Source organism: Pundamilia nyererei, unplaced genomic scaffold (genome assembly GCF_000239375.1).
Source record: "Pundamilia nyererei isolate P.nyererei 1_Seehausen unplaced genomic scaffold, PunNye1.0 scaffold00043, whole genome shotgun sequence".
Lineage (NCBI taxonomy): Eukaryota > Metazoa > Chordata > Actinopteri > Cichliformes > Cichlidae > Pundamilia > Pundamilia nyererei.
Window position 1 is genome coordinate 1,351,877 of NW_005187444.1, and position 24,775 is coordinate 1,376,651.

The 24,775-nt window shown below is 39.7% G+C and overlaps 1 protein-coding gene across 7 annotated transcripts in view; it reads right to left on the reverse strand.

Annotated features, from left to right (window-relative positions):
- Positions 1-24,755, reverse strand: part of ap3b2 (adaptor related protein complex 3 subunit beta 2) — a 57,274-nt gene extending 32,519 nt beyond the window's left edge. For 4 of the 7 annotated variants that reach the window (XM_005731434.2, XM_005731432.2, XM_005731433.2 and 1 more), the window contains exons 1-8: positions 17,197-17,834; positions 8,794-8,869; positions 7,523-7,597; positions 7,138-7,233; positions 5,768-5,928; positions 4,570-4,636; positions 3,980-4,162; positions 392-589 (exon numbers count right to left, since the gene is read on the reverse strand). In XM_005731434.2, coding sequence (XP_005731491.1) covers positions 392-589; positions 3,980-4,162; positions 4,570-4,636; positions 5,768-5,928; positions 7,138-7,233; positions 7,523-7,597; positions 8,794-8,869; positions 17,197-17,465 — 1,125 coding nt within the window. In that variant the 5' untranslated portion in view covers positions 17,466-17,834. Of the gene's footprint in view, positions 1-391; positions 590-3,979; positions 4,163-4,569; positions 4,637-5,767; positions 5,929-7,137; positions 7,234-7,522; positions 7,598-8,793; positions 8,870-17,196; positions 17,835-24,512 lie in introns of those variants that run through there. The other 3 variants (XM_005731437.2, XM_005731436.2, XM_005731435.2) reach the window with 1 other exon arrangement.
- Positions 24,756-24,775: the final 20 nt, after the last annotated feature.

A 24,775-nucleotide genomic window follows, 5' to 3' on the forward strand; every position in this document is an offset into this window, starting at 1 on the left:
TTTATTTCACCACAAGAAACCAGCTCGCCTGCAGCAATACAAAGGTTGGATAATGTGTGTGACGGCAGAATTTCACAATATCTAACATGGGTCAAAACAGGCTACTCAAGGTGACCACAGCAGCACTAATGCATTGTGATGCTTTATTAATTTCCTTGGGGAAATTGCCCTCATTTTTGAGCAAGAGGTCAGCTCAGATTAAATGCTGTACACAAGGACACTTACCATTAAAATGCTTAAGTGTCAGAGGCTTTATAAGTTGAATGAAGACCTCATCTACTCATTAAGAAATGATTTTAGAGGGCACAGCCACTTTCCATGGTAGTGAGTCAATAGACTGAGTTTTACTGCAGGAATGTGTGTGTATAATTCAAAAGAGCAGAGGTCTCACAGCTGCGTTGCGGCTCTGCAGGAGCGGTTTGGTATTCCTTAGTAGCAGCCGGTGGTCTGGATCCATCACATATGGCTTCCTCTTAGCCATGGCAGCAGCCTCGGCCTTCTTCTCCTTCTCCTCTTCGTCTTCATCCTCATCTTCATCTGAGCCGTAGAAGGTCTTATCGCCGCTGCCTCCCTCCTCCAGCAGGGACTCCTGCAGAGAAAGTGATTCTTGAGGAGTGCTTTCAAGTTATAATAAAATTTTCACTGCAAGATGCAAGTAGATGTATACTTAAGAGTTCTGCTGTCTCATCCTTCCCAATTCAAGTGTTTAATCCTAACTTCTATGGCCACTGTAGGACTAATGTGTCAGTTAAGAGAGATAAAAAGCATTAAATTTACACCCCTTAATGGCTGTGGCCAGCCGGCATGATCTGATATTGTTTGGATCACATCTTCATCTGCCCCACAGTTTTCGTGTATCTCTAGAAGGCTGTCAGCCCACGCTTTACCTTAGCTGTCAATGCTGTGTGAGAGGTGTCTGCATCTATTTAATCTGGAAAAGGCTATATAACTTTGTGAAAGGAGTTTAAGGTCAATAAGTCAGAGAAGCTCCCGTTTGACCGATGACAGTGATACTGAGTTGAATTGTTAAGGATACTTGATCTTTTCTGTGTGAAAGACTGCTGTTTTTGCTACTGTTAACCTGTTAGCCTCTGTTAGATACTGTTAGCTGCTGTTAGCCGGTGTTAGTAAAACTGTTGTTGTAGTGGACACAATTTTTGGGACCCTGATGCTTAGGGAATAAACTCATACAATGTGAGAATGTAATCAAACTGTTTATCAGATGTATATTGAGCTTCAAATGTATCAGTCTGATTTTTATGATACTCAAGCTTATCATTAGCTACCATTATGTTAGCTTAAAACTAGCTGCTGTTGCTCTTTAGCTGGCTCTTTTCGTCTGTTGACTGCTTATGTTGTACTTGAGCCCTCAGTTCATCATCTGTATGCTTTTAGCTCCTCCTCTCTTTATCCTCCATTTAAGCCAACTTTCTGCTGATTGGCTGCCCCTTGCAAAAACATGGTTTGCTCTCATCGATATCACAACGAGGCAAGAGCAGAGAATGTGTCTGAAACTGAGCTCAAAGAGCAGTCTGGGGTTTTGGCTCACATGGATTACTTGGACCTTACATGAAACTTCAGCCATGTTTAACCTTCGAGCGACCAAATGTCTTCTTGTTAGAATGGTTTCATTAAATACTTTTATTTTTATATCTTCTTCTTAAGTGAGTTTGTACTGAACCTACGCTGTTTCCTTTATATATGAGACATATTTCAAGATATTCTAATGACACCCAATTTGGTTTTTAATGTTTTTTATGTTAGGACTTAGAAAATGTAAATGATATAAGACAAATTATATTATTTAGACATACCTTGCATGTTATCTCTTGCAAAACAAACCATCTGCATTTCAATAACACTTTAAATCTTGAGTTCCGTTTGAGTGAATTATATATGCAATATGCAAATATACAGTAGAAAAACTACACTGATCAACAACAAGTCATGGTCGGGGTGTTTTTTTCCCTACTTTATTGTCTCCATTTAAACCTAAATCTAAACAATTCAATGCCAATTTAATTTTATAGCTGCAGATATAATTATACAGCTGGTTTGGTAGTCCACGATCTCATCGCTGCACTTTGCAGATGATGTGGTCCTTCTGGCCTCATGAAGAACTGATCTCAGTTCAATTTATTTACATAATGTCTATTGCCGCACGGTGCTTTATATTATAAGGTTTTAATAGAGAGCAACCCCCACAAGATAATTCTTCACGAGCAAGCAGCTGGCAACAACTCCCTTTAACAATAAGAAACCTCTGCCAGACCCAAACTCAGGGAGGAGCAGCCACCAGGTTTGTGTGACATACATATCAGTCTTGTTCACAAGTCGGGAACAAAGCTTAGCAATAGAGTGTGGAGCTCTAGTCTCTATCATTCAGGAGACTAGAGGACTCAGACTAGAGGGACTAGTCCTCCACACTGAAAGGAGCCAGTTGAGGTGTTTTGGACATATCCTACTGTGAGGAGGCCCACGATATGCTGGACACATTATATCTCTTGGCTTTGGCTTTAGTAATGCTTCAGTGTCCTCTCAGAAGAGCTGGAGGAGGTGGCCGGGAAAAGGAAGGTCTGGATGTCTATGCTTAGACTGCTCCTGCTGCGACCCAGAAAAACAGCAGAAAATTGGATGGATGGATAATAGGTCCTTTTTAAATCGTCTATGAAAGTCATGAAATGGAGAAAAAGGAGCGCAGTGTGGAAAAATGTCCTTATTGTAAAATGGCTGCAGCACATTTATGGGTAATTACTACAATAGCAATGTTGTGGAAAAAAATTGTTCCATTTGGGCCTAGTCAAAAATATTTGACACACCTGTTGACTTATTTTTGACAAAAATAAGTCAACAGGTGTGTTTATAAAAACTGATAAATATACTGAAATCAGGTGGCAGTGAGAGAGGAAAATAAATGACAGGATGATTGTACCACTGCACAGTCACAGTAGTAGCTAATGTACCTATACACCTCTGCTGCACCGTAGTCACTCAATATGTGATTCATATGCAAATTAGAAAGTAGTGACAAAACATAATGGCTAAACTTATTTCTAGGGTTGTAAGTTTGCGTGGAGCGTTGCAACAGGCAGTGATGAAGCCGGCGATATTTTGTTTATATTATGTACTAAAATTCATCGATACAAGTAGAGTCTGCATGTTAGGTGTTACTGCTCCTCAGTATAAATTCATGTTTCTGTAACACACAAATTAGTAATGAAAGTATTTGATGAGACTCTAACCTATGAATCTCTTATTTTACCTGTTCAAGTGTGAACATCTGCTGCTTCTCTGTTTCTTACTTCACTCTCAGTTAAATAAAAACTGAAGACTGTCAGACTGAGGAATTGGTTAACCCAAGTGCAAGCAGAAAACTTGATGTATTTACAGAGAGTGAAAAAAGGCCACAAAAGGCTGTACAACAATGAAAAGAAAATGAACATCTCAAAATGGTCAATAAGATTAAATCCCCTAAACTGAGAGCGTCAACGACAGAACGCATGGCAATCTGACAAAGACAGACTAAACATACACTAAGAGGAAAGGATAATAAGGATTAGATGAATCAGACTTTTTAAATTCTCGACCGTGATCTCATGAACTCTTCCACTGAAGTCAAGTCAACGTGATTAGGAAAAGGAGGTAGAAGATTGGAAAGAGCAAAGTTGGAAATTGGAAATTTTTTGGACTGCTCTTCAGTTACTCACCTGCACCTACAGAATAAATTTGCACAAGGAAGCGAGCTTAGGTTAGGTAAGGAACACTTGAACCAAGTAGGGTGGGAACAGATCGAAGGCGGGAAGTCACAACATAGAAAACCACATTCAAAAAGTGAAAGACGGACAAGGAAAAAACTCACATAGAACCGAGAATAACCAAGGATAATAAGAACAGTTTCACATGAGTCTATATGTTACTCATCAAAAATGTAACAGCTGTTGGCCTGCTTGCTTTCTCGTGCTGTGTGTTGCTTACTTACATTGATGTTTGGGTTGAGAAACTGCGTTCTGGCGTAGCGGGTTAGCATGTTGATGATGACGACCTGCCCCCACTCCTCAACATCAATCAAGAGATTACACAGCTTCCTGTAGTTCTTGTGGATTAGATCAATGCGCTCCGGACACACCTCTTCAAAAGCCATCACAACGCTTCCTGCCACCAACTGCAGTGCATTTCAGACCACACATTAAGATAAAGTTCATGAATCTTCCTTTAGGAGGTTACAAGTTAGCCCTGTGGATTTTAACAATATCCATGCATTGTACAATTAAATCTTCAACGGTACAAAAAACCTGTAACTACTGACTGACTTCTGCAGTCTGTTTCTGGTTTTGTTGCATTTCCCAGAGAAAGAGCTAATGCAAAAAGTGCAAGGTGAAAAAGGAGACTGGTTAAACAAATGATAAGCCTTGAAACAACCGGGGCATTAAACGCAATCTGGTGCTGTGCACAGCAGCTGGTCCCTGATATTTTGTGCACTGTGTGGTTTGCAAAATTGTATTTATCTTTGCTGGAAATAAAATCTGGAGAAAACACTGAATCAACAAAGAGAAGAGAGGAAAAACACACCGTGGTTTTGTCAGCGAGGAGTTTCTCTATGACTTCAATCAGCTGGTCTTTTTGTTCAGGATCCAAACTGAGAGGAGAGAAGAATAAATCAGTAAAAATGCATGAAAAATTGTTCCAGGAACTGTAAGTAATCATCCTCAAGGGTATAAAGAAAATGGATTTTACTGCTAGAGCAGCAATGGGTTCTCAGGAGTCTATTTTTTACTGCTAAAGTTTTACAGTTGCAGCAAGTCATATGAACATTTGATCTAGCAGGCCTAGTAGTTCTCAGACTGGGAATCAAGGCTCCCACAAAGAAAAAACAACAAAGAATTCATAAAAACTGTGTTTTTCTCTATCAAATTTATATATTTCCTACTGTGTTAAAGTTTGTAAAAAAGAGAAATGGTCATATGAAAAATAAAGTTTCAATAGGACTGTACGCAGTCCTGTAAAAAAAACTAAGCACACTCTTACTGCTTCCACTGGAATTAAGAGGGTAAGTAGCAGACAGGTGCGGCTAATCAAATGCACTTGATGAATTATGACCACCTCCATAAAAGCAGACAAGTTGTTAGTTTGCTGGTCTGGAGAATTCAGATGTATGTTAACACAATATTGAAATCCACCCCAGAAAATTTGTTCTCTTTTGTATGAATGTCTGTTTGGGCTCCTAAAAAACAAGATGCTACATCTCAAAGGGTTTATCCTGATACAATAAAGCTGTGCAATGCTCAGAGAAGTTGCTAAAATCCCAAGACTATACCGGAACTGTTAGGCATGCTGGTGAAGAGGTGATGATTTGGGTTTGTTTTGCAGCCACCAGACTTGCAGCACTTTCCAGTTGACCATTTACTTCTCTGTATATCAACGTATTTTATAGTCAGTTATGAGGCCATCTGACTAACAGCAAACTCTTGTCCCAAATTGGACCATGAACTTGGAAAATGAGCCCAAATACACCAGAAAATCAGAATGAGCGACAAAGATAAGAATCAAGGTGTTGCAATGACCCAGTAAAGTCCAGATCTCAACCCAGTTCAAATTTAGTGGTGAGACCTTAGGAGAGCTGTGGATAAATAACCAAAACTTTATAATGACTGTGAGAAAAAAATATGATCATTAGTCGTTATAATAACTGATACACTAAGAGCTAGCAACTCAATAAATCATGCTAACTTTGTTTTATAAACCTAAAACTGTCCTTTTGGGTTCGTACCTGTATAGTTTAGGGATTGCATGTGCTGCGGTCTTCCTGACATACGGAGACATATCCGAAGCAGCTTCTTTGATGGCCAACATCATTATTGGAACGATGATTGTTACTCTTATGCTGGAGAGGACTCGCAGGGCGCTGGCTCTGATCAGCTGGTTCGGATCCTGGAGAAGTACAAAGTGGTGGAAAAATACACTTTTAGAGGTGGTGAAATGTTGCATTTTGTTCATCGCAAAATAGTAATAAAATCTAAAGGAGCAATCTGTAGTTATGCTAGCAGCTCTGTGGTGCTGTTCCCGGGGCTAGCAGTTCCTGCAGTTTTATGCTAAACTCAGCATGCTAACATGATCACAATGAATAATATAAAGGTCAGTCAGTAATGAAATACAACACTGTTAAGTAAAGTAGCTTACCACTTTTAGGAAATTAGCACTAAAACACAGCACTGCCATCGCTGGTTCTAATATAAAATGTTTTTTAAATGCTATTTATTTGGTCGTGATTTCAGGCCAATTTATCCAGTAATTCCAGATATTTAAATCAATTCATTTTCATTTCATTTATATAGCGCAAAATCACTACAACAGTTGCCTCAAGGCACTTTATTTTGTAAGGTAAAAACCCTACAATAATACAAGGAAAACAGAAAGCCCCAACAATCATATGACCACTATGAGAAAGCGCTTTGGTGACAGTGGGAAGGAAAAACTCCCCTTTAAGAGGAAGAAACTAGACAAAGAATCAGGCTCAGTGAGGGGCGACCATCTGCTGTGGCCAGTTGGGGGTAAGTGGATGAAATGGTAAATGGCCTGCATTTGTATAGCGCTTTTCTAGTCCCTAAGAACCCCAAAGCGCTTCACACTACATTCAGTCATTCACCCATTCACACACTGGCGATGGCAAGCTACATTGTAGCCACAACTGTCCTGGGGCGCACTGACAGAGGCGGATGAAGACAGCAGAGAGACATGGTGTGAAAGAGAACCAGAGATAAATAATAACTAATAATTAAATTAGTGCTGTCAGCGTTAAACTCATTAAAATGACGTTAACGCCATAACCGCATTAAATCTCCGTTAGTGAATTAGCGCGGATCGCCCCGTGCATGGGGCTGGATGGCGCTAACGCGTTAACAAACTAACCACGCTAACGCGTTAATTTAAGCAATCAATTCAGTTTCATTTAAGCTTTTTTTTGTCCAAATGTTGTAAACAAGTTAGGCTTTTAGAGCCATTCACTCATAGTTAACGAGGACTATCGTGCAAGCTAGGTGAATTGCAGCTAATTTTTGTATAATATGAAGACGAGGCTTTAGAAAAATGGTTTATATTATCTCAAATCTAAAAAATTGTCACATATATAAACTGCTGTACCTTCAGACCTCGCTGAAACGTGGAAATTGAAAGCAGAGCAAGATCCTGCTGCTCCTCAGCGTAACGCACCAAGTAAACATAGACCAGCTTCTTCACCTGGAAAGACGAACAGTAAGAGGGAAAGAAGAAACAAATGTAATCGTTTAAATTTTAACAATTTCATCCAACCTATGTGTATTAGCTTAATTATTTTCACTGAGATGAGTCCAGTAAGGCACAGTTATTAAAACATGCAAAAGTGGAGAAGGAAATTGCAATTTTGTTTATATGAGATAAAACTGCACTCCACGGAGGTTTGGAAAATGTGATAAGATAATAGGAAGGAAAATGAAGAGTGCAGAGCCTGTAGCACATGAAGCAACATGAGACTAGGTTCATTACCAACCTCTATGTTTTTACAAGCCACGTTTTTCACCACAGCGGGGAAGAGATCTGATGCATTTTTACCTCGGGCAATCATCTGCAGAGAAAAGACGCATCCAAAAAGCATAACAAAGATTTCACAAGATGGCATTTTTCAAGCATTTCAATTGTTGGCAAGAAAAAATACATTTTTTATGTTTTATTTTATCTTTTGATGCTTTTTTTTGTGCTCTTGGCCCGGCAGGAATGATGAATGAAAAGATGGGTGTGGAGCCTCAGAAGTAGAAATCTGACAGAGTATGAATATTTAACAGCTGACTGCACAGTTTGCATCTCTTATCACAGTAGTTAAATCATTGGAGGTAGCCTTTGTCTTATGGCTCAGAGCACAGTTTTATAAAATGACTGCATTTTGACAATAATACCATGAGATTAATCGCCAGTTTTGGTATAGAGAGCATGCTTCTGGCCTTTTCTTAGTCTCAGAATAAGTAAAACATGATGCATTGTATGTTTTGCATTTAAAGGTTTGACCTTGTGCACCTGTGTACCCGCTGATCAGTGAAATCTCAAGGGGGGAAAATCTGCCCCTTTCTGCAATGTTAATGTTCCAGCTAGCCACTTACTTTAGTTAAAAAATAAAATAAAGATTTCCAGGTTTTTATGTGAATCTACACCCACTGGCCACTTCGTTAGGCCAATGAGTTAACTGTTCATCAGCTCGTTACAGCATCAGTGACATCATCAGACAACATCAGTTAAATAATAACTAAAGTAATTTTTTAAAAATTATGGTCATTATTAGACAGAAAGGAGGATTATGGGTATGCTCACTGGCTAATCAGATGTCAGCTGTGTGCCTTGGTTTCACAGTTAACACTACCTGTTGCTAATCATCAAGATGGAGACTGCAAAGACACTCAGCTCAAGGCTTCAAAATTGAAGTAATGACAGACATGGTGGCTATGAGGATCTTTTGTTTATCGTCCACAGTAAACGTGACTTATTTTTGTATATATTTATTTTGTTTTGTATATATCCCTGTTGACTGTACGTTTTTCTCCTGTTTGCTATTTATTCCTGTTGTCTACTATTTATATTGTATTGTGGCAAAGTTGGTGTGGAGCACCCACAATTTCATTGTACATATACATTCTATTCTGTTCTCTGTTCTGAAATAGTGTTATACAACAGTATTATCCATGACATTTTTTAAAGCATGATAATAAACTTCATGGCTCACTCTTGATGTGATCCTAATTTCCCCATTGTGTCCATCTGATTTATACTCACAGCTACAATCCGCTTCATTGCCTCCAGCTTCAGGGAGTCTTTGTTGCTGTCCAGCATCTCTTTCAAGTCGTCATGTCTGTGGGAAGAAAACATTATAAAAATATATTTCACAGCATGGAAACCACCAAACATCCAGAATGCAACAAGAAGTACTGATATGTTTTACTTTTAAAGCTCAAAATTGATCAAAGACTACAGCTGTGACCCCAAAATTATTCTCTTTGAAGTAGCAAAGCCTCACAAAATAAAGAAACATTTGAACATAAAATACCTGGATAATTGGAACGTGACATAATCGCTAAAACAAAATGACTTCTCAAACACAGACTGTTGATAAATGGGTAGAAACGAGTGTTAGAAATATTTTGGATGCGGCGAAGTAGAACAATACATAAAATAGAATACATTAGGTCTATCAGTATCATATACAGTTGTTTATTATTTAAATAAACAGTCTAGTGATTTTATTAGCCAAATGATGGGCCAGTGATCTGTGAATCAGCAGCTTGTTTGATAAATGATATTATTTCTTCAGCATTTTCTAATTGCAGATCGTCATATGCAAGGGTTTATCGCTGTTCTTTGGTTTTTGATTTTGATGTTGCAGTTTAAAGAACATATGATTACCACGCTAAATCAACAAAACAATGACCAAATCAAGTAAAATATTTTGTTATCACTTGCAGAGTTGAAAAGTATTACTAATTCAAAAAATTATAATTTATCATATTTGTACTTGACCAAAAAATATAAACATAAGATTGTAAAGCAATTGTCATCTTCTCCAGTTGACTCTATATAAACTTTAATGATGATTCTTGCTATTAAACCACAAGATTTTAAACCATAGCAGAGAATGTCTACTAGCTTTTTCCTATTAACTTGTTCTTTGGGTATAAAAGCTTTTGCTGTTTTATTTTATTCAAGCGCAGTTGTACTTTGGCTAATGTTCATTTTCCACTTCAGGTTTTTAGATTACTAAACAGAAACCAAATAAAGATTTGAGGTGTTCGGATTTAGCTTGTAGGACTCAAGCTAAAGCTAGTTTTAGATTTAGTTTTTACTACTTTTATTACTTTTGATATCAGTTTTTTACGGAGGAGGATTAGGGCCACTGGGGGAAAAAAGTGGGCATGTCTTTTTTTTTCGTTTCCAGAATTTTGAGATTAAAGTCAGAATTCTGACTTAAATCTCAGAAATCTGACTCAGAATTCTGACTTTTTCTAAGAATTTTGACTTTCAACTCAGAATTTTGACTTTTTTCTCAGAATTCTGGAAAAGAAGAAAAAATAAATGTGCCCACTTTTTTTCCCAGTGGCCCTAATCCTCTTCCTTAGTTTCTGTCATCTGATACTGTAATATTTACAATTTATAATGTGTATTATATATTTTGTTAACATTTGCTGCATCTAGACATAATACTATTTTTGGCTTTGCAATAAGCTCTGCTAGCATACTTGCCTCTATCACCTGTTGCATCTATTGTACAGTTTGTCCATCGTTGAGTGCCAACGAAATGCTGATACAGCAAACTGAAAACGCATTCTCTAGTTTTTATCCAGGAGCCACATGTGGATGACACAAAATTCCATCTAACTTGGACTTGGCAAAGTATATTTATTGCTTTATTGTAGATTATTTTCTAACAGCTGTGCTTTGTATCTGCATACAGACTACTGTATAACAGTGCTTTGTTCTCCAGCTTTGCTCATCCATCATTACTGTCAGAAACAACAGAGCGGTCAGCTCACACAGCAGTCTGAGTAGATCTAAGCCGACATCTCCACCCAGCTGCAAAACAAACACAAATAAACGGCAGTGACAGTTTCTACCAAACCTGCCTGTAGGAGAACCTGCAAACACTGGTTTCAGTAAGACAACACAACAATACAGACAGGAACAACTGCTGCAGCTGTCAAGATAAACACACCAGGCTAATTGAATTCTGAAATACTGATGGATGGCATTTTCATGCAACCTTAGCATTCATTCAGCTGCTTCCCCATAAATAAGATACAAAAAGACTTCACGTATTTTCATTCCACAAATACAGAAATGCATGACAACTTTGAGGAGTTGTCTATATAATACCCTCAATCATAACCACTTTAAATCAACTTGTAAGTCTTATTTTCTTTTAATAGTAACAGTGTACATATATATAAATTTGGCAGTGTTATGTGGGTATTATTCAATTTCTGCCCTTCAGCCAGCTGTTTAATTACCCACAATAACAATATGATTCAATAAAAGCAGCTTCTGAAATGTTTTCACATCTAATTATGGAAACAGTTGCACTCATACAGTAAGTTTCTTTAAATCTGACATTACTTAGCACAAAAGGAAAACTGTAAACTACTCTAAAACCACCAAACAGGACAACTCTCTCAGCAGACAGACCTTTCATTACGAATCAGGGTCTTGTCATTTGGTGGTATGGGAAAAGAAGGGTGGAGTTCAGTTGGTGGTGGGTGGAGTGATTGCTGCACATTTCCCCCAGCGGGTTTCCAAGGCAACAAAGAATGCAATAAAATGAAGTTAAGTGATTTCCCGGTTTCCCGGAGAGCCTTTGTTGCATCTGACAGTATTACCACGTGGGATCATCATCGACTCTAACAACCGAGTCCAGAGTCTCTGAAAATTATTGAGTGACTGCACACTTGTTTTAGAACAGGTGAGAGATGGGAGGCTCAGATGTGGCGAAACTGGGGTTTCCCCTCACACAAACAACCTCGCTGCTGGCATTGAGAGTATTTCTTAAAGCTTCTCTTTTAACTGAAGTATATCTGAAAAATAAAGGGATCTATATTGTATTATAGTGCTGGCCTTCGAATTTGGCTAATACCCCCTAAACTGTGAGACGCAAATGTAAAATATTGTTCTTTATTTATATCACTACAACATGCAGGTTGCAATATACAGCTTCTGCTACCAAAGTTTAAATATGTTATTAGTTGTATGAGCTTTTAAAAGATATCATTACACTTCTATAATTCATGTCAGATCCATTCATCCTTCTCCAGTTCAGACTGGAGGTGGCTGGAGCCTATCCCAGCTGCAATGGGTGGTACACTCTGTAGAGGCTCACCTACATGTGAGACCCTTCAATTTAATAAATCAAATCAACAGTTATATGTATTCTCCATATCTTATGGCATAACTGGGAAACAACCCCTCGGCTGTACTTTTCCAGCTTTCGGCTAAAGTGCCAACAAAGTTTTCGCTAGAGCTCCTTGTTGCCAGGAACAGTAAACCGCACAATCATAGACTCAGCCCATCCTTGTTGCTGCCTCATTGGCAGATTTGTATAAGGATGTATATGACTGTGTGCTCTGCATTTGAGTTACAAGTCAAAACACATTGGTCAAGCAGTACTGCAAATACTGCTAGAGCTGTAACTTCCTCAGATCTTGTCATCTTCTCCGTAAGTGAAGTTGTGTCCAAAATGCTTTAAATTAAAAAAAAATCAAAACATTTTCCTTCAGATTAAAATTAAAGCTATTGAGATATTGGACCCTCGCGGTTTATATAGTCTCTCAGTCATTAGACATTGGGGACCTGTCAAGTGTGCCTCACGCCCTAAGACAGCTGGGATAGACTCCAGCTCCACATGATCCTGAGCTCGAGAAGCAGTTAATAAAATGGATGGACTGCGAGATGGAGTTTTATAATTCATAACTTTAAAATTTAGCCTTATGAGGGTGTTGACATTAACCTTCAAGTGATTGAGCCATAAATTTGTACATGTGATATTTTACAAATGTAAACATTTCAGAATATCTGTTACAGGTAAATGAATCAGACCAGGCATGATGAGAGCCAGGAGAGCCTGAAAGATTCAAAAATCAAAGAATGTATGAGGAACTGAACAATGTTGTGATTAATTCATCATCTTCCTGTGCAGTGTGAATGTATCTCCCAACACTGCATGTTATTTAAATCAGGCTCCAACCAGTGCTACAAATGACTTCCGAAAGAAGATAATCAAACTGCAGGCAGAACTTTTACTTACTCTGCTGTGAGAGTGGGAGGCTGCTGGGGTGCACAATATAATTCATCTGTTTTGGTCATGTGACAGCAGTGAATGGAGGCTTGCAGTCTGTGAGGAGGTGGCTGCTGCAGAACACAGTCGGTTTATCACGACTCTGCCCCGAGTTTAAAGTGTGTGCGCGCAGGCGTTTGTGTGTCTGTGTGCTAAGAAAAGCCTCTGCTTTTTGCTCCGCCAAGCATCAAAGTGTTAATAATTGCACTGCATTGCGAATAATATAGTTCACTCTGTCACACACTTCAAAAACCTGCACTCATCAAAGACTGTCACATTAAGACACCACAGCAAGGATTATTTTTGGATGCAAGTGCAGAACTCTTGCTGTTTTTTTTTTTATATTTTGGTCAAAACAAACAAGAAAATAAATGAATGGATATTGCAGCCTAATGTTGATTTACAGCAGAAAGGGAAGGAAGTGGCTCATTTCATCCTTTAAAATAATGAAAATGAATCACAGCCTTTGGCTAAAACAAGTGATCATTTCTATCAACACAGCCTGAAACCTCAACTTCTACTTACTTTGATGTGGGAAAAACCTTTTTGTCTTTAAAAGTGAAAAACAGATAAAAATATTACAAGGCAAGTCTCAAAATGGTAAATGCACTGGTTCTTTTATAGTTTATTTCTGCTATAACTGAGGACTCAAACTGGCGTATAAAACAAAATGCCAACTCTTTTATTCATGTCTCATTCACCCATTTACAAACACATTGATACAGCAACATTTTCTATACCTAAGTGCTTTCTATCTAACATTTATACTCCAATGAATGCAGTGGGAGCAACTCAGGGTTCAGTATCTTGCTCAACGATACTTCAGTATACTGAAGCAGGCAGGGATCGAACCACTAACCTTCCAGTTAGTCGCTGACCTGCTCTAGCTCCTCAAAAGACATCCAACAGCTATAAAAGCGTCTAATGGCAGAATATGTACCTTATGTACAGTTATCAAGTGCTATCAGAGCACATATCAGGCCACATATGTGGTTTACCATGGCAACAGTCGGGTCATAGTGCAAACAGGTTTGTCGCAAAAACTGTGTACTGTCGATAATGGTGTTTTTAAGCAAATAAATCACAAAATGTCTCAAAATGTAAATTTAAAATACAGTAAGTCAAAGAGTAATTGTTTTTTGTATGCTTTTGTACAGTCATGGCCACAGACTCTTGTCAACTTTGGTAAAAAAAAATCGAACACTGACTCTGAATGACAGCATTATTGCAATTTCTTTTGAAAGTGAAAAATTAGATTTCATGACAGTGCAAATTTGTCTAAATGTCTAGAGTCTAAATGTAGACTTCACAGGGTATCAAAGTCATTATCCTTTATCTGGTGGGAGGTACGACTGTGATTTCAAATCAGTTTGTCTAAATGTCACATATGGATATGAAGCAAATGTTAACCTCATGGTTGTGCTGAAACCAGAGGATCACCAAAGTCATTCAGATTCATCCTCTGGGAACCATCCAAGTAGTGGATGCAGAGATATTTCACTGGAAAAGTAAACCTTAACCTGCTGATGGCACGAAAGGAAAGTCAGCAAATTATTTAAGTCATTAGGATTAATCCTAGTCGAACCCAAGTCTGTGAAGGTAAATATGTTCATATGGGAGATGAAGTTCTGTATTTTCATAACAGAAATTAACCATATATGAGACAAATATCCACTGCTTAAATTACACATTCTTTTTACCTCTAATTAAAGCCTGTGGCTGAAAGCAAAGAGGTGGTACTTCTACTGATTGTTATCAGCAACAATTCTAGAAAACAGGAAACCAGTAAATTATGACTTAAAGACAAAGGCAACTTTAAAATTTAGCAGCCACGGTGAAACTTCCCTATCAAAGGCTCAATTTGCTTTTCCAGCTTGTGTTGCCCCCCCCCCCCCCGATCAGCCTAACTAATTAATAAAGTGACAGGGATTAATGTGGCCTGTTTGATGACAAACAAGCCTTTAGAAGACCTAATTAAAACTGAACCTGCACCATTCATTACATTTGCTGTGGCCAAACATTGAATGTGTCAAACAGGAATGCTCAATTATTTGCACACACACACACACACACACACACACACACACACACACACACACACACACACGAAAAAAAGAAAATTAAAAGACTATATTGAGAAACTTCAGGACAAATAAACCTCTAACTGGTTTTAGACGTCCCAGCTTGAGCTCAAAGGACCTGCAGTAATTCAATACCAGCACTAGGTTTCTCATTTCTCTGGAAACCCTGTCCTGCTGAACAACAGATGAATTTACAAACCAGCGTTGAATTATTTAGCCCAGTGTGGTACAACAGAGCTGACGGGCGGTCAGGTTACCTGCCACCATCGCCAAGAGATCAGCGGGACTCTTCCTTCTGGAAAGTCTCCATGGGATTTGGCCAGTGTTTCATGTGTTTAATGACACACTTTTAGGTGTAATGTCAGTTTGTTCATCAAGAACAGGGTGCAATAACACCAGAAGCAAAAGATATGAAAATGTATTTGCATGAATCAGCGGCGAGTGAAAGATTGAGGAGTTGCAGCTTGAATTTATAAGCAGCTGTTTTACATAAGCCGTCTCTCTTAGCAGAGCCGCGTCTTGTTTTTCCACAGTTACAGATGCAGAATTTGCCTCTTAAAGCCAACCAGAAGAGAATTTCTGTGCCTCTCCAGTCTTGTAAAATTAAAAGAAACTGCTGTAGCTGGTAGGTATGACCCAATAAAAATCTGAAAGTATAATTACATCTCCCTTGAAGAAAAAACAGCTTCTGAAGAGCGCTACACTGACTTTACATTTTAGTGGTTTGCAGTCTAATTAGTTATAGTAGCTCTATGGCCTTTAATTCATACACTCAGCCTAATTCCAATAAACAACCGCACTCCTTTTTCTAATTTCTTTAATAAATCCATCTGCATTTATACCAACCCGGTCCCCGGGGCACCATGACATGTGATAGCAGTTCCCATCTTTTTAAAGCCAAGTCTACTCTGCACCACTGCACATGTTGCACATGTCCATGAAATGCTTCCTTATGCTTCTTATAGACTTAAACCTAGATAGTGCGCTTTTATTTCATTAGTGCCTCAGTAGGAAATTAACGAGTAACTAGCTTAATAAGTAATTCCTTTAGACATTTTCTGTTTCCGCCTTTTCCAGGTCAAGCATTTTCTACTCGTCTCTTTTTTTAATGTTTTTGTAAACTGAATATTTTCTGATTTGAGGCCATCAGACAAGGCCATTAGTGGAGAAAACAACCAGCAGATTGATGATGATGATGCCAATTTTCAGAAGCAGGTCTACAGTCTATTTATTCACTCTACGTACTAGCTATCTCAGAATGTGCAGTAAACTTTTTCTGCACAATACTGTGCAAAAGTATTGCCATCTCATTTGTTTATGTTTTGTGTCAAAGGAGCCAGACTTTCTTGCAATATTTTAAAGGGTTCTTAAGCAGCAGTTCTCCAGACTTTCTTCAGTTTTCCTTTGGGCATTAGCTGCTTTTGCACACATTTTTGGTCCAGTTCTTGTAACTGACAATGTTCAAGGCAATGATTTTGTTTGTTAAGCCACTTAATGCTAAATCATTTGAGCGTTAAAAAGGCACCAGGGATGAACTAGTGTTGTGTCTACATATAACAGACAAATTAGTAAATTTGAAGTTGTATTCTTAGGCACTTCACATTACTTGATCTATGAAAAATGCCAAAGAAAACATAGTTTGACAGTCATTAAATAGCATTACTGCACTCACAAGGTGATTTCCAAAGAACTACTATCTTAAAACTTGGTATATTTTGGTACAGTGTGCTTTCCATCTTTCCAAAAATTGAGGAAACAACTATTTACAGCAGCTGAATAATATCTGAAAGTGATGTTCTTAAGAAATAGGACAAAAAAACGGTGACATAAATATATGATATATTACACAAACTTTAAAGATCAGATCTTTAAAGAACATGAAGCTTGGATTACTGCTCAGCCAGCTAAGTGGCAAGTATGGAGAAGTATTTGAGTGAGTCAACATGGTCAGGTGACATTAAGATCAGTTCGGCTAAATCAATTAATTTTCCATGGGTGTTCCTGGAAAAGATTTCCTCCATGTTTAACCAGCAGACTAATGCCTTGCTGTAAAGCCCGTGCCATTTGTTCTACAGGACGTCTAAGCAACAGGAGGCAAACATAGTAAGTAAAGACTGGATCGGGCCGCTAACACTCACTTTTACACTGTTAAGCACCCTGTTAGCCCATTTTTGACATTTTAATCTTGTTCTCAAGTTGCATTCACTGAAATCTGCCCTGGAAGAGAAGCAGCTAAATACTCTCTTATTTAACTCTAGCACTGATGAGTTCTCATCCTACCGCAGCGGTTGAGTTTGGAAACCACCTCCACCACCTTCCTCCAGTGGGGCTCGTTCCTCCTGGTCACCTCCTCCTCCTCCACCTGTACCTCCAGATCGGAGGTGGCGCAGCTCATCAGGCTGGAGGGCGCTGTACCAAGCCTGCTGCCCGCTATCGGGAGTCAGCACGGGGCTCTTGTCCTCCTCCTGGCCTTGGACCTGACTTTGCACGGTCTTCACCATGTTCACCGCGTTCACCGGCAGCTGCAGCAGCTTTTGCATGGCGGTCATGTTTTAAACTTCGCCTTGACCTGTGGAACCACAGGTTGGATCACGTGGAGAGAAAAAACAAAGAAAAAAAAAGCTGCGAGAAGATCAAAGCTTTCCGGTTAATCGGAGGAAATTCTCCTGGAGCTCCTCACACAGTTTTCATGCCCCAAAGAGCAGCGTCAGCTACTCTGTTAGAAATCCTCCTTCCCTCTAAGGCTAAGTATGTGGACATTTCCTGCAAGACTGGCACAGCAAGCCTCCTCATAAATGCTCCATCCTGAGGAGAGGTTGCTGCCTATTCCCCATTAAAAATCCAGCGGTAGCTCCAGAGCTCTGTTGTATTTTTTTCTCTTGCTGTCTTCTGTTACTGCTGAGTGAAGCAGCAGACATCAGCTGCTCAGTAAATGGATGCTCGGCAGCGAGGGGCGTGGAGTTTTATCTGCCGTGACGCCTCTCCTTTCGCGACTCCTCCCTGCTGCTCATGTGGTTCCTGTTGCCGCACCAGTCACTCTCTTCCTCTTTACGCATATGTGTGTGTGTGTGTGTGTGTGTGTGTGTGTGTGTGTGTGTGTACAATATATTTATATCCCAGCTCACCAACAATGACACAGCCTCTCCCCACCTTTTGCCACGTTATCACTCGCTTCTCCTCGTGCGTGTCATCACTGCTCCAAATCCTCACATTAACAGCTAGAAACTGCACGTCTCCCCTCCACGCTATCACGCCGTCTATCACAGCTTCTTTTATCTGCCCTCACCTGGACTCAACGCCAGCGAGCCTTTGCAGAAATATTTCCTCCCTCCGCTCGCGCATTACGCTTAAAAACCTTCCATCCTATTCATTTTTTATAGCCATCGTTGTGCCTCTTTTTTTCTCTCATCTTACATGACTCAGCTTTCTTGGCAGTGTCGTGATGAGGACATCTCTCTCTCTCTCGCTATATTTCTATGTGGCTCTAAACAAAAAAAAGAAACTGCCTTGAAGCACAACTGACATAACGCGCTTCCTGTGATCTGCAGTAGCTCAGTGACAATTTGTTGACATTTGCTTAAGACTAATAAGATTTTTATCCATGATGTCATCAGGAGCAAACCCTGGGCTTGCTGCGCCGGCAGCATCTTTACAGTAAACAAAAAAACAAAAACAAATGCAGAAGATTTACAGATATCTGCAATTTGCTGTAGTTTTTTTCAGAAAATACATTTGACAGTTTAACACATTTCAAACTCTGATCTCCTGATTCTCAGTTTAAAGCACTCAAAAAAGCCAAAAGCTGAACATCACATTTTTTTCTTTTAAACATCCAAATACAGTTGATTTGTGACAGCAACGACACAGCACTGCTGCTGGCTTTTCTTAACTTAGATTGTCTTTTTTTCTCTGTCTGGTCTTTAGGTGCAGTGCAGTGCTATCAAACCCTCTAAATGAAGGAGGATGAGAGCAAAATTATATATGAAGACATAAATTAATAAACTCTCATATAGTCTAAAGTTGGATGATTCATATTCATGCTCTGTGTGGCCACAATGGAGATAAGGCTGGTACCTACATTGTGTTCAAGTTCGATGAAAATATTATTAACAATGTCATTACTATGCTAAATATAAGATTACAGCCAGTAGTCAAGCCTTAAAACCCAAGGAAGCACTGGTCACTACTGGCTATCACTGATATAGCACTTGTGTTGCCTGACAGTCGGTCAATTTAGGAGCTGTTTTTTAACAAATCAAACTGTGGAAAAAGACGCATGCATCCATTTTCATAGCTGCTTATCCAAATTAATTTCAAGGGGAAGAGTGAAGCCATCCCAGTCACTGATTACCTTTCTTTGTTCTGCGGGAGGAAACGGATGAACCATGAGGAAAACTACGTAAGCTCAGAAGGAACATGCAAACTCCACACAGCAATGCTCCAGTCACCAGAAGCCAAGTCAAATCCCAGAAGCCCATTCAGAGCCAGTAGTACAGTATAGCACAGACTAGTAAATGCAAACAATAATATTTAACACTGTTCAGTTTGAACAAAAACTTTAAATACAACACTTTGTGGATATAAGGTGAGCATTGCAGTATTAACACAACCTGGTTGTGTTTTACGTCACATTTTAGGTAACTCACTTTTTTTTCTTTGTGAAGATATCATGTTCATATCTTAGTTTAACTATTTCACTCTTTCTGTCATAAAGATGGCATTTGATGACCTCCACTCAGTATACATCAATGAAAACATGGCTTGACAATAGGGCTGTTCGATATAACGATATATATCGGATGACGATATAAAAACGTCTATCGTTTCATTTTACGCTATCGTTTGTTTCGTGGTGTCGCAAAATAAACTGTTTACGGCAATATTTTTGCATCGTTTTGATGGACACTGTAGTGGCTATATTAAATTCTTAAAGTTCTCTCTTTCTCTTATATTTTATATAACCACACTATGGACGGACAAGCGCCTGTTGTTATGCATTATGGTTAGCAACAAGTGTCCGCTTGTTTATGTTCCACATAAACCTTTCACAATAAAGCTCAAGATCCTGTTGAGACTTTTCAAAATAAACTGAATCACGTGAAAGAGCAGATTATTTACGGATGAGAAGTAAAAAAAAAAAAGCCGCCAGGTGCTAAAAAATAAACCTTAGACTCAGACGTTAGAACAGGCTTTTCACCGCAGCACCCTGTGTAATAAATACTCGGAGGCTGTTACAACTTATGTCTAAAAATTTATCGTTTCATGCATCGGTTAAAACACTCGACTCCAGCTACATGACGTGCAGCTGGAAACACTTCATGCAAGTCCAGCTTCACAGAATTTACAGAAAATGTCACATTTGTGTGATTTATATCGTTATCGGACGATAGAATTCTTATATCGGGATATGAGATTTTGGTCATATCGCACAGCCCTACTTGAATAGGTGGTTTTCAAAGGCGAGCCCTGGTAAGGTGTATGGGCACAGATCAATCTCAGTAACTTCAGAGGCACACCCATTACTTTGTTATAGAAGCAGGCCTGAAATATTACAGAACCCATTCAGTTTAGTAAGAGAAAGAGAAAGAGATGGCTAATAGGTCACTCCTATTAGCCATCCAAACAAGAAAGAATTAACACAAAGATGGAGGAAACAGCAAGCAGCGTTGCAGAGAAGCAGCAGCACTGACATGTCAGAGACAGCAGTTGGCGAGGATGTGTTTGGTATATGACAAGAAGAAAGTGAAGCTGAAGTTATCGCCATGTGAGATGCAGTCCAGTTCAAGTTCCCTATGTGACCTATATCACAGACTTGATTTTTGCTGTCTGACAGAGATGTAAAAACCAAAAAGGTGATCCCACGGATGTATGAGGAAGGGCAGCGGTCCCATAAATATGAAATTATAAGACTTGACTTTCTCTGACTTTACTAGACAGATACAGTGAACACTGACCAGGAAAGAGAGACATGCAGCAAAGGGCCACAGGTCAGACTTGAACCCAGGCCGGCAGCTCTTAACCATGTAGTATGTGGGCACCTGCGCATCCAACTGAGCTAAACTGGCACCCAAAACTTTTGATTTTATTGTTTAAGAACACTGACCTACGATAATAATAAAAAAAAAGAAGCCAAGGCCTTTTTCGTTAAGTCTTGCAAACAAATAGTATAGCATCAGTCTCTGGTCCTTTCAAAGTCATAATTTATTTGTCTTACGTGCTGAAGGACAGTGTACACTTTTAAAAGGAAGAAAGCCGATCTTTTCTCTGGATGATAATATACAAAAAGATTGGCACGATCTGAGGACCGAAGCAACGTTTCACATCCAACGTGTCTCCAAGGCAACAACAGTGAAGGTCGTGTTAGTGTGCTTCCACCATTATGTTTGCAGACAAACCGGTTAACCCACCTTCACTGAGCAAATTTTGACTTCTGCACACACACATCTCTATATCAACAATATCCAACCTACACTGGAAAAACAGTAAAGAGGGTGGAATTTAATCACAAGTAGTTTTGCACTAATGACTAATGTTTGCCAGACAAACTCGAGACAAAACCTCCTCCTCCTCCACATCCAAAGTCAGTTCAGAGCCTGAAATTCTGCCATCTATAGACACATGGCTCCCTCTGCTGGTGAATTACGGTGACGCTGAAGGCATTAGAAACTGAGCGGGGAATGTTCTTGCTTCACCCACACAGTCTTCTTATGCTTACTGCCCTTTCCATTGGAGCAACAAGTCGCCAGTCAGGGTTAACACAGATACAATATCCTCATTTCTTGTATCCTCAGTTCCTCTCCTTGTGCCTCTGTCCCTTTTCACCAAAGATGTGAGTAGAGGAGAAGCAGAAGAGACACGAGGAGAGAGAAACCAAGGTAACAGGGATTTAATAAATGAGACATCCTTTGCGTTGGAGCCTCATTTTAAAAGCATTGCTGAGTTTGATGCGTGGCACAACCGCATCATGAATTGTTTTATTTAAAACCCGACTACTGTTGCCGTTCACGCTATCAGATTTAATAGTGCATGTTGGAGTTTTTTATATTTAGGACCCACATGGCACAATGTGAAAGATTTACCTTTTCTAATCCAACACAGAAGCAGTTTGATCAGCTTAAATAATGGAAACATTGAAAACAAGTTGTTCAATGAGTCTTCCTCTTGCAGTGGTTTGTACATTGCAGCTAGGGGTTACGACTCATGTACATGCTGCAGGTACGCTTGCCCACCCTCGATTATAGCTCCTGCAGCAAGCTTCCTCTTTCTTCTCACCTCCAGATGCATTTTACAGATTGATAGACCCTTTAGCATGGCATACTGAGATTGATATCTAGTTCACAGGCAAAGGGACAGAGGAGGTATACGTTAGTGAAATTAGCAATGCCAATTCATTCACACTGACATTCATACTCACATCCAATTTAGGATCCAAGTGACCTAGTCTAAGCTAACATGTATGTCTTGGATCTGTGGGAGGAAGCCAGGGGGAACCCACAGAGGCACCTGGATAAAATACAAACTCCACACAGGAAGGCCCCAGCTGGCCAGTGAATTTGAGTCCAGGATGTGCTAACCACTGCACTAATGTGTCACCTTTGTGCTCATCATGTCCAAAATGAAAAATACTCTCAGCAGCCAGTGGTACTCCTCAGCCTCCAAGTAGATACACATAGGTATTAATTTCAAAATCCTAGGTGACTTCTTTCTTGAGTTATTGCATTCACAAGATTCTCAGAAAGCTTGACCTGTGACCTATAACCTTGAGGACAAGTTCACTGAGATGCAAACTTATCTGAGATTTTTAGCAGATACACCTATGTTATCAATTTGAAACTCCTACAGTGTGTCGTTGCTGCCCTGGCAGAATGAGAACAATACCCCATCAGGCTTTCATGGAGGGAAAAGTCATAAAAAGCAAAAATAAAACTGTAGGAGTGCACGGTGTGTTAAATTGTCATTTCTATTGCACCGTTTAATCCCATCTCATCAGATATTTTTCACACATGACAATTTGACTTTGCATGCTAGTGAAAAAAATTATTTTGTAAATAATAACTTTCTGAAATTTGTCTGTAGTTAAGCAGTAGTTTCAATAAAAACAAACAAAACAAACAAAGAAAAAAACTATTGTTAAATGACTAAATGCTTTAAGCTATGAGCCTCGATAAGATGTTGTTAGCTGGTATTAGTGAAACTTTCGTTAAAGTGGATCTAACGTTGTTGGACTTGGACACTGGTGAACAAACTCAGAGAGAAAGCTGAGGAGGTAATTTAGCCATTTATATAGCGCTTATCTACTCTCATAGAGTACTCAGAGCACTCTATACAACATGCCACATTCACCCAATCACCTCCATTCATACAAGCACTTTCTTCTATAACCCTCTTTACTTTAGTGCTGTTTAGCTAACATTCACACACATTCACGCTCCGATGGATGCATTGGAGAGCAACTGGGGATTAGGATATTTGGTATCACCACCAACCTTCCAATCAGTAACTGACTTGCTCTACCAACTGAGCTACAGCCACCCCCGCAATCAGCTGTGTCGAATCAAAGACACATCTAAAACCTGCAGGACACCGGCCCATGAGACCTGGAGTTCCCCCACCCCTGCTCTAATCTGCTGACAATAAGTAACTGTGATGAATACATTCTTTTTATTTTCAATTAAAAATGTGAAAAAATTACTCACTGTAACTTTAAACACTAACCTTAAATTAAATAAACATGTAGAAGGAGCTGGAGCATGCTGACCAGGAAACAGGTGTATACCATTAAATTAAAAATGGCTTAATTAACAAGTTCATTGTCTAATGTACAATCACAGACTGCCTCTGTACAGCTGTGTGTACCTCCTTCCCTGTTTGCGTGCCCCAATAAAGGTCAAAGTTTTCCAGATTACCAGTTATTATGCCCTATGTCATTTAAAAACATTTTTAAACACATTTTTCACAGTTGTTCAGGATGCAATATTCCTGAAAAAATGCGACTCAATGTAGTTGCAGTCAGGACTGATGACTGATGATTATTTAGCTGGTTTTGCTTTGTTTGTGATGACCTCATGATGTTTTATTTTCATGTATTAGTACTCTCTCTTGTAATGTGGAACTTCCTTCCGGTCCGGGCCTGTGTGCCGCCACCAGGCTGAGCTGCTGCCGCTGTCCAGCAGGGGTGGTGCTGAAACCTTGGAGCTCAGGCCTCGTATCCCCCCTGTGACAGGCCTTTCGCATCCCACTTCACAAACATGACGTATAAACACCGTAACCTTAAAAGCCTCACACACGTGAGCAAAGAAATGTAATAACAGGAGCGAACAACAAACAGCAGCGAGCCGCACACCGCAGCCTTGTAGCGGCCAAATCACAGCCCGAGACTCAGAACTAGAAAACGAAGGCGCTGCTTTCAATCACGGGCCTGTAGCAACAAAGTTCAACATGCTGTCTGTTATCTATTGACGTTACAGCATACTTTATGTACGTGTTAGCGGACATAAGGCTGCCCCTCCCCCACCATAAGCTGGCCCATAACACCCCTCCCCACAATATGACAAACAGAAACAGTAACAGGCAGCACCGAGGCAGGTAGCTCGTACCTTTTGTAGTCGGAGGAGAAAATCCCTCCGCTCGCCGGATCGTGACCGTACTCCGGCTCCCCCACGCTGGACGAGCCGCTCTTCTCATCGTTAAAAGCGGAGCTGGCAGACATAGCCGTGTCTTTCAGTGTGTTTGTGTTTTTGTTCTTGTCGCTCTCAAAGAGCAGCAGCGACGGCGATTCAGTGCAGAAGGCAGCGGGATACACGGCTCTTAAAGGCGCATACACACCGCCGTTATCTCCGGGATGCTCGGCTGGGGGGGG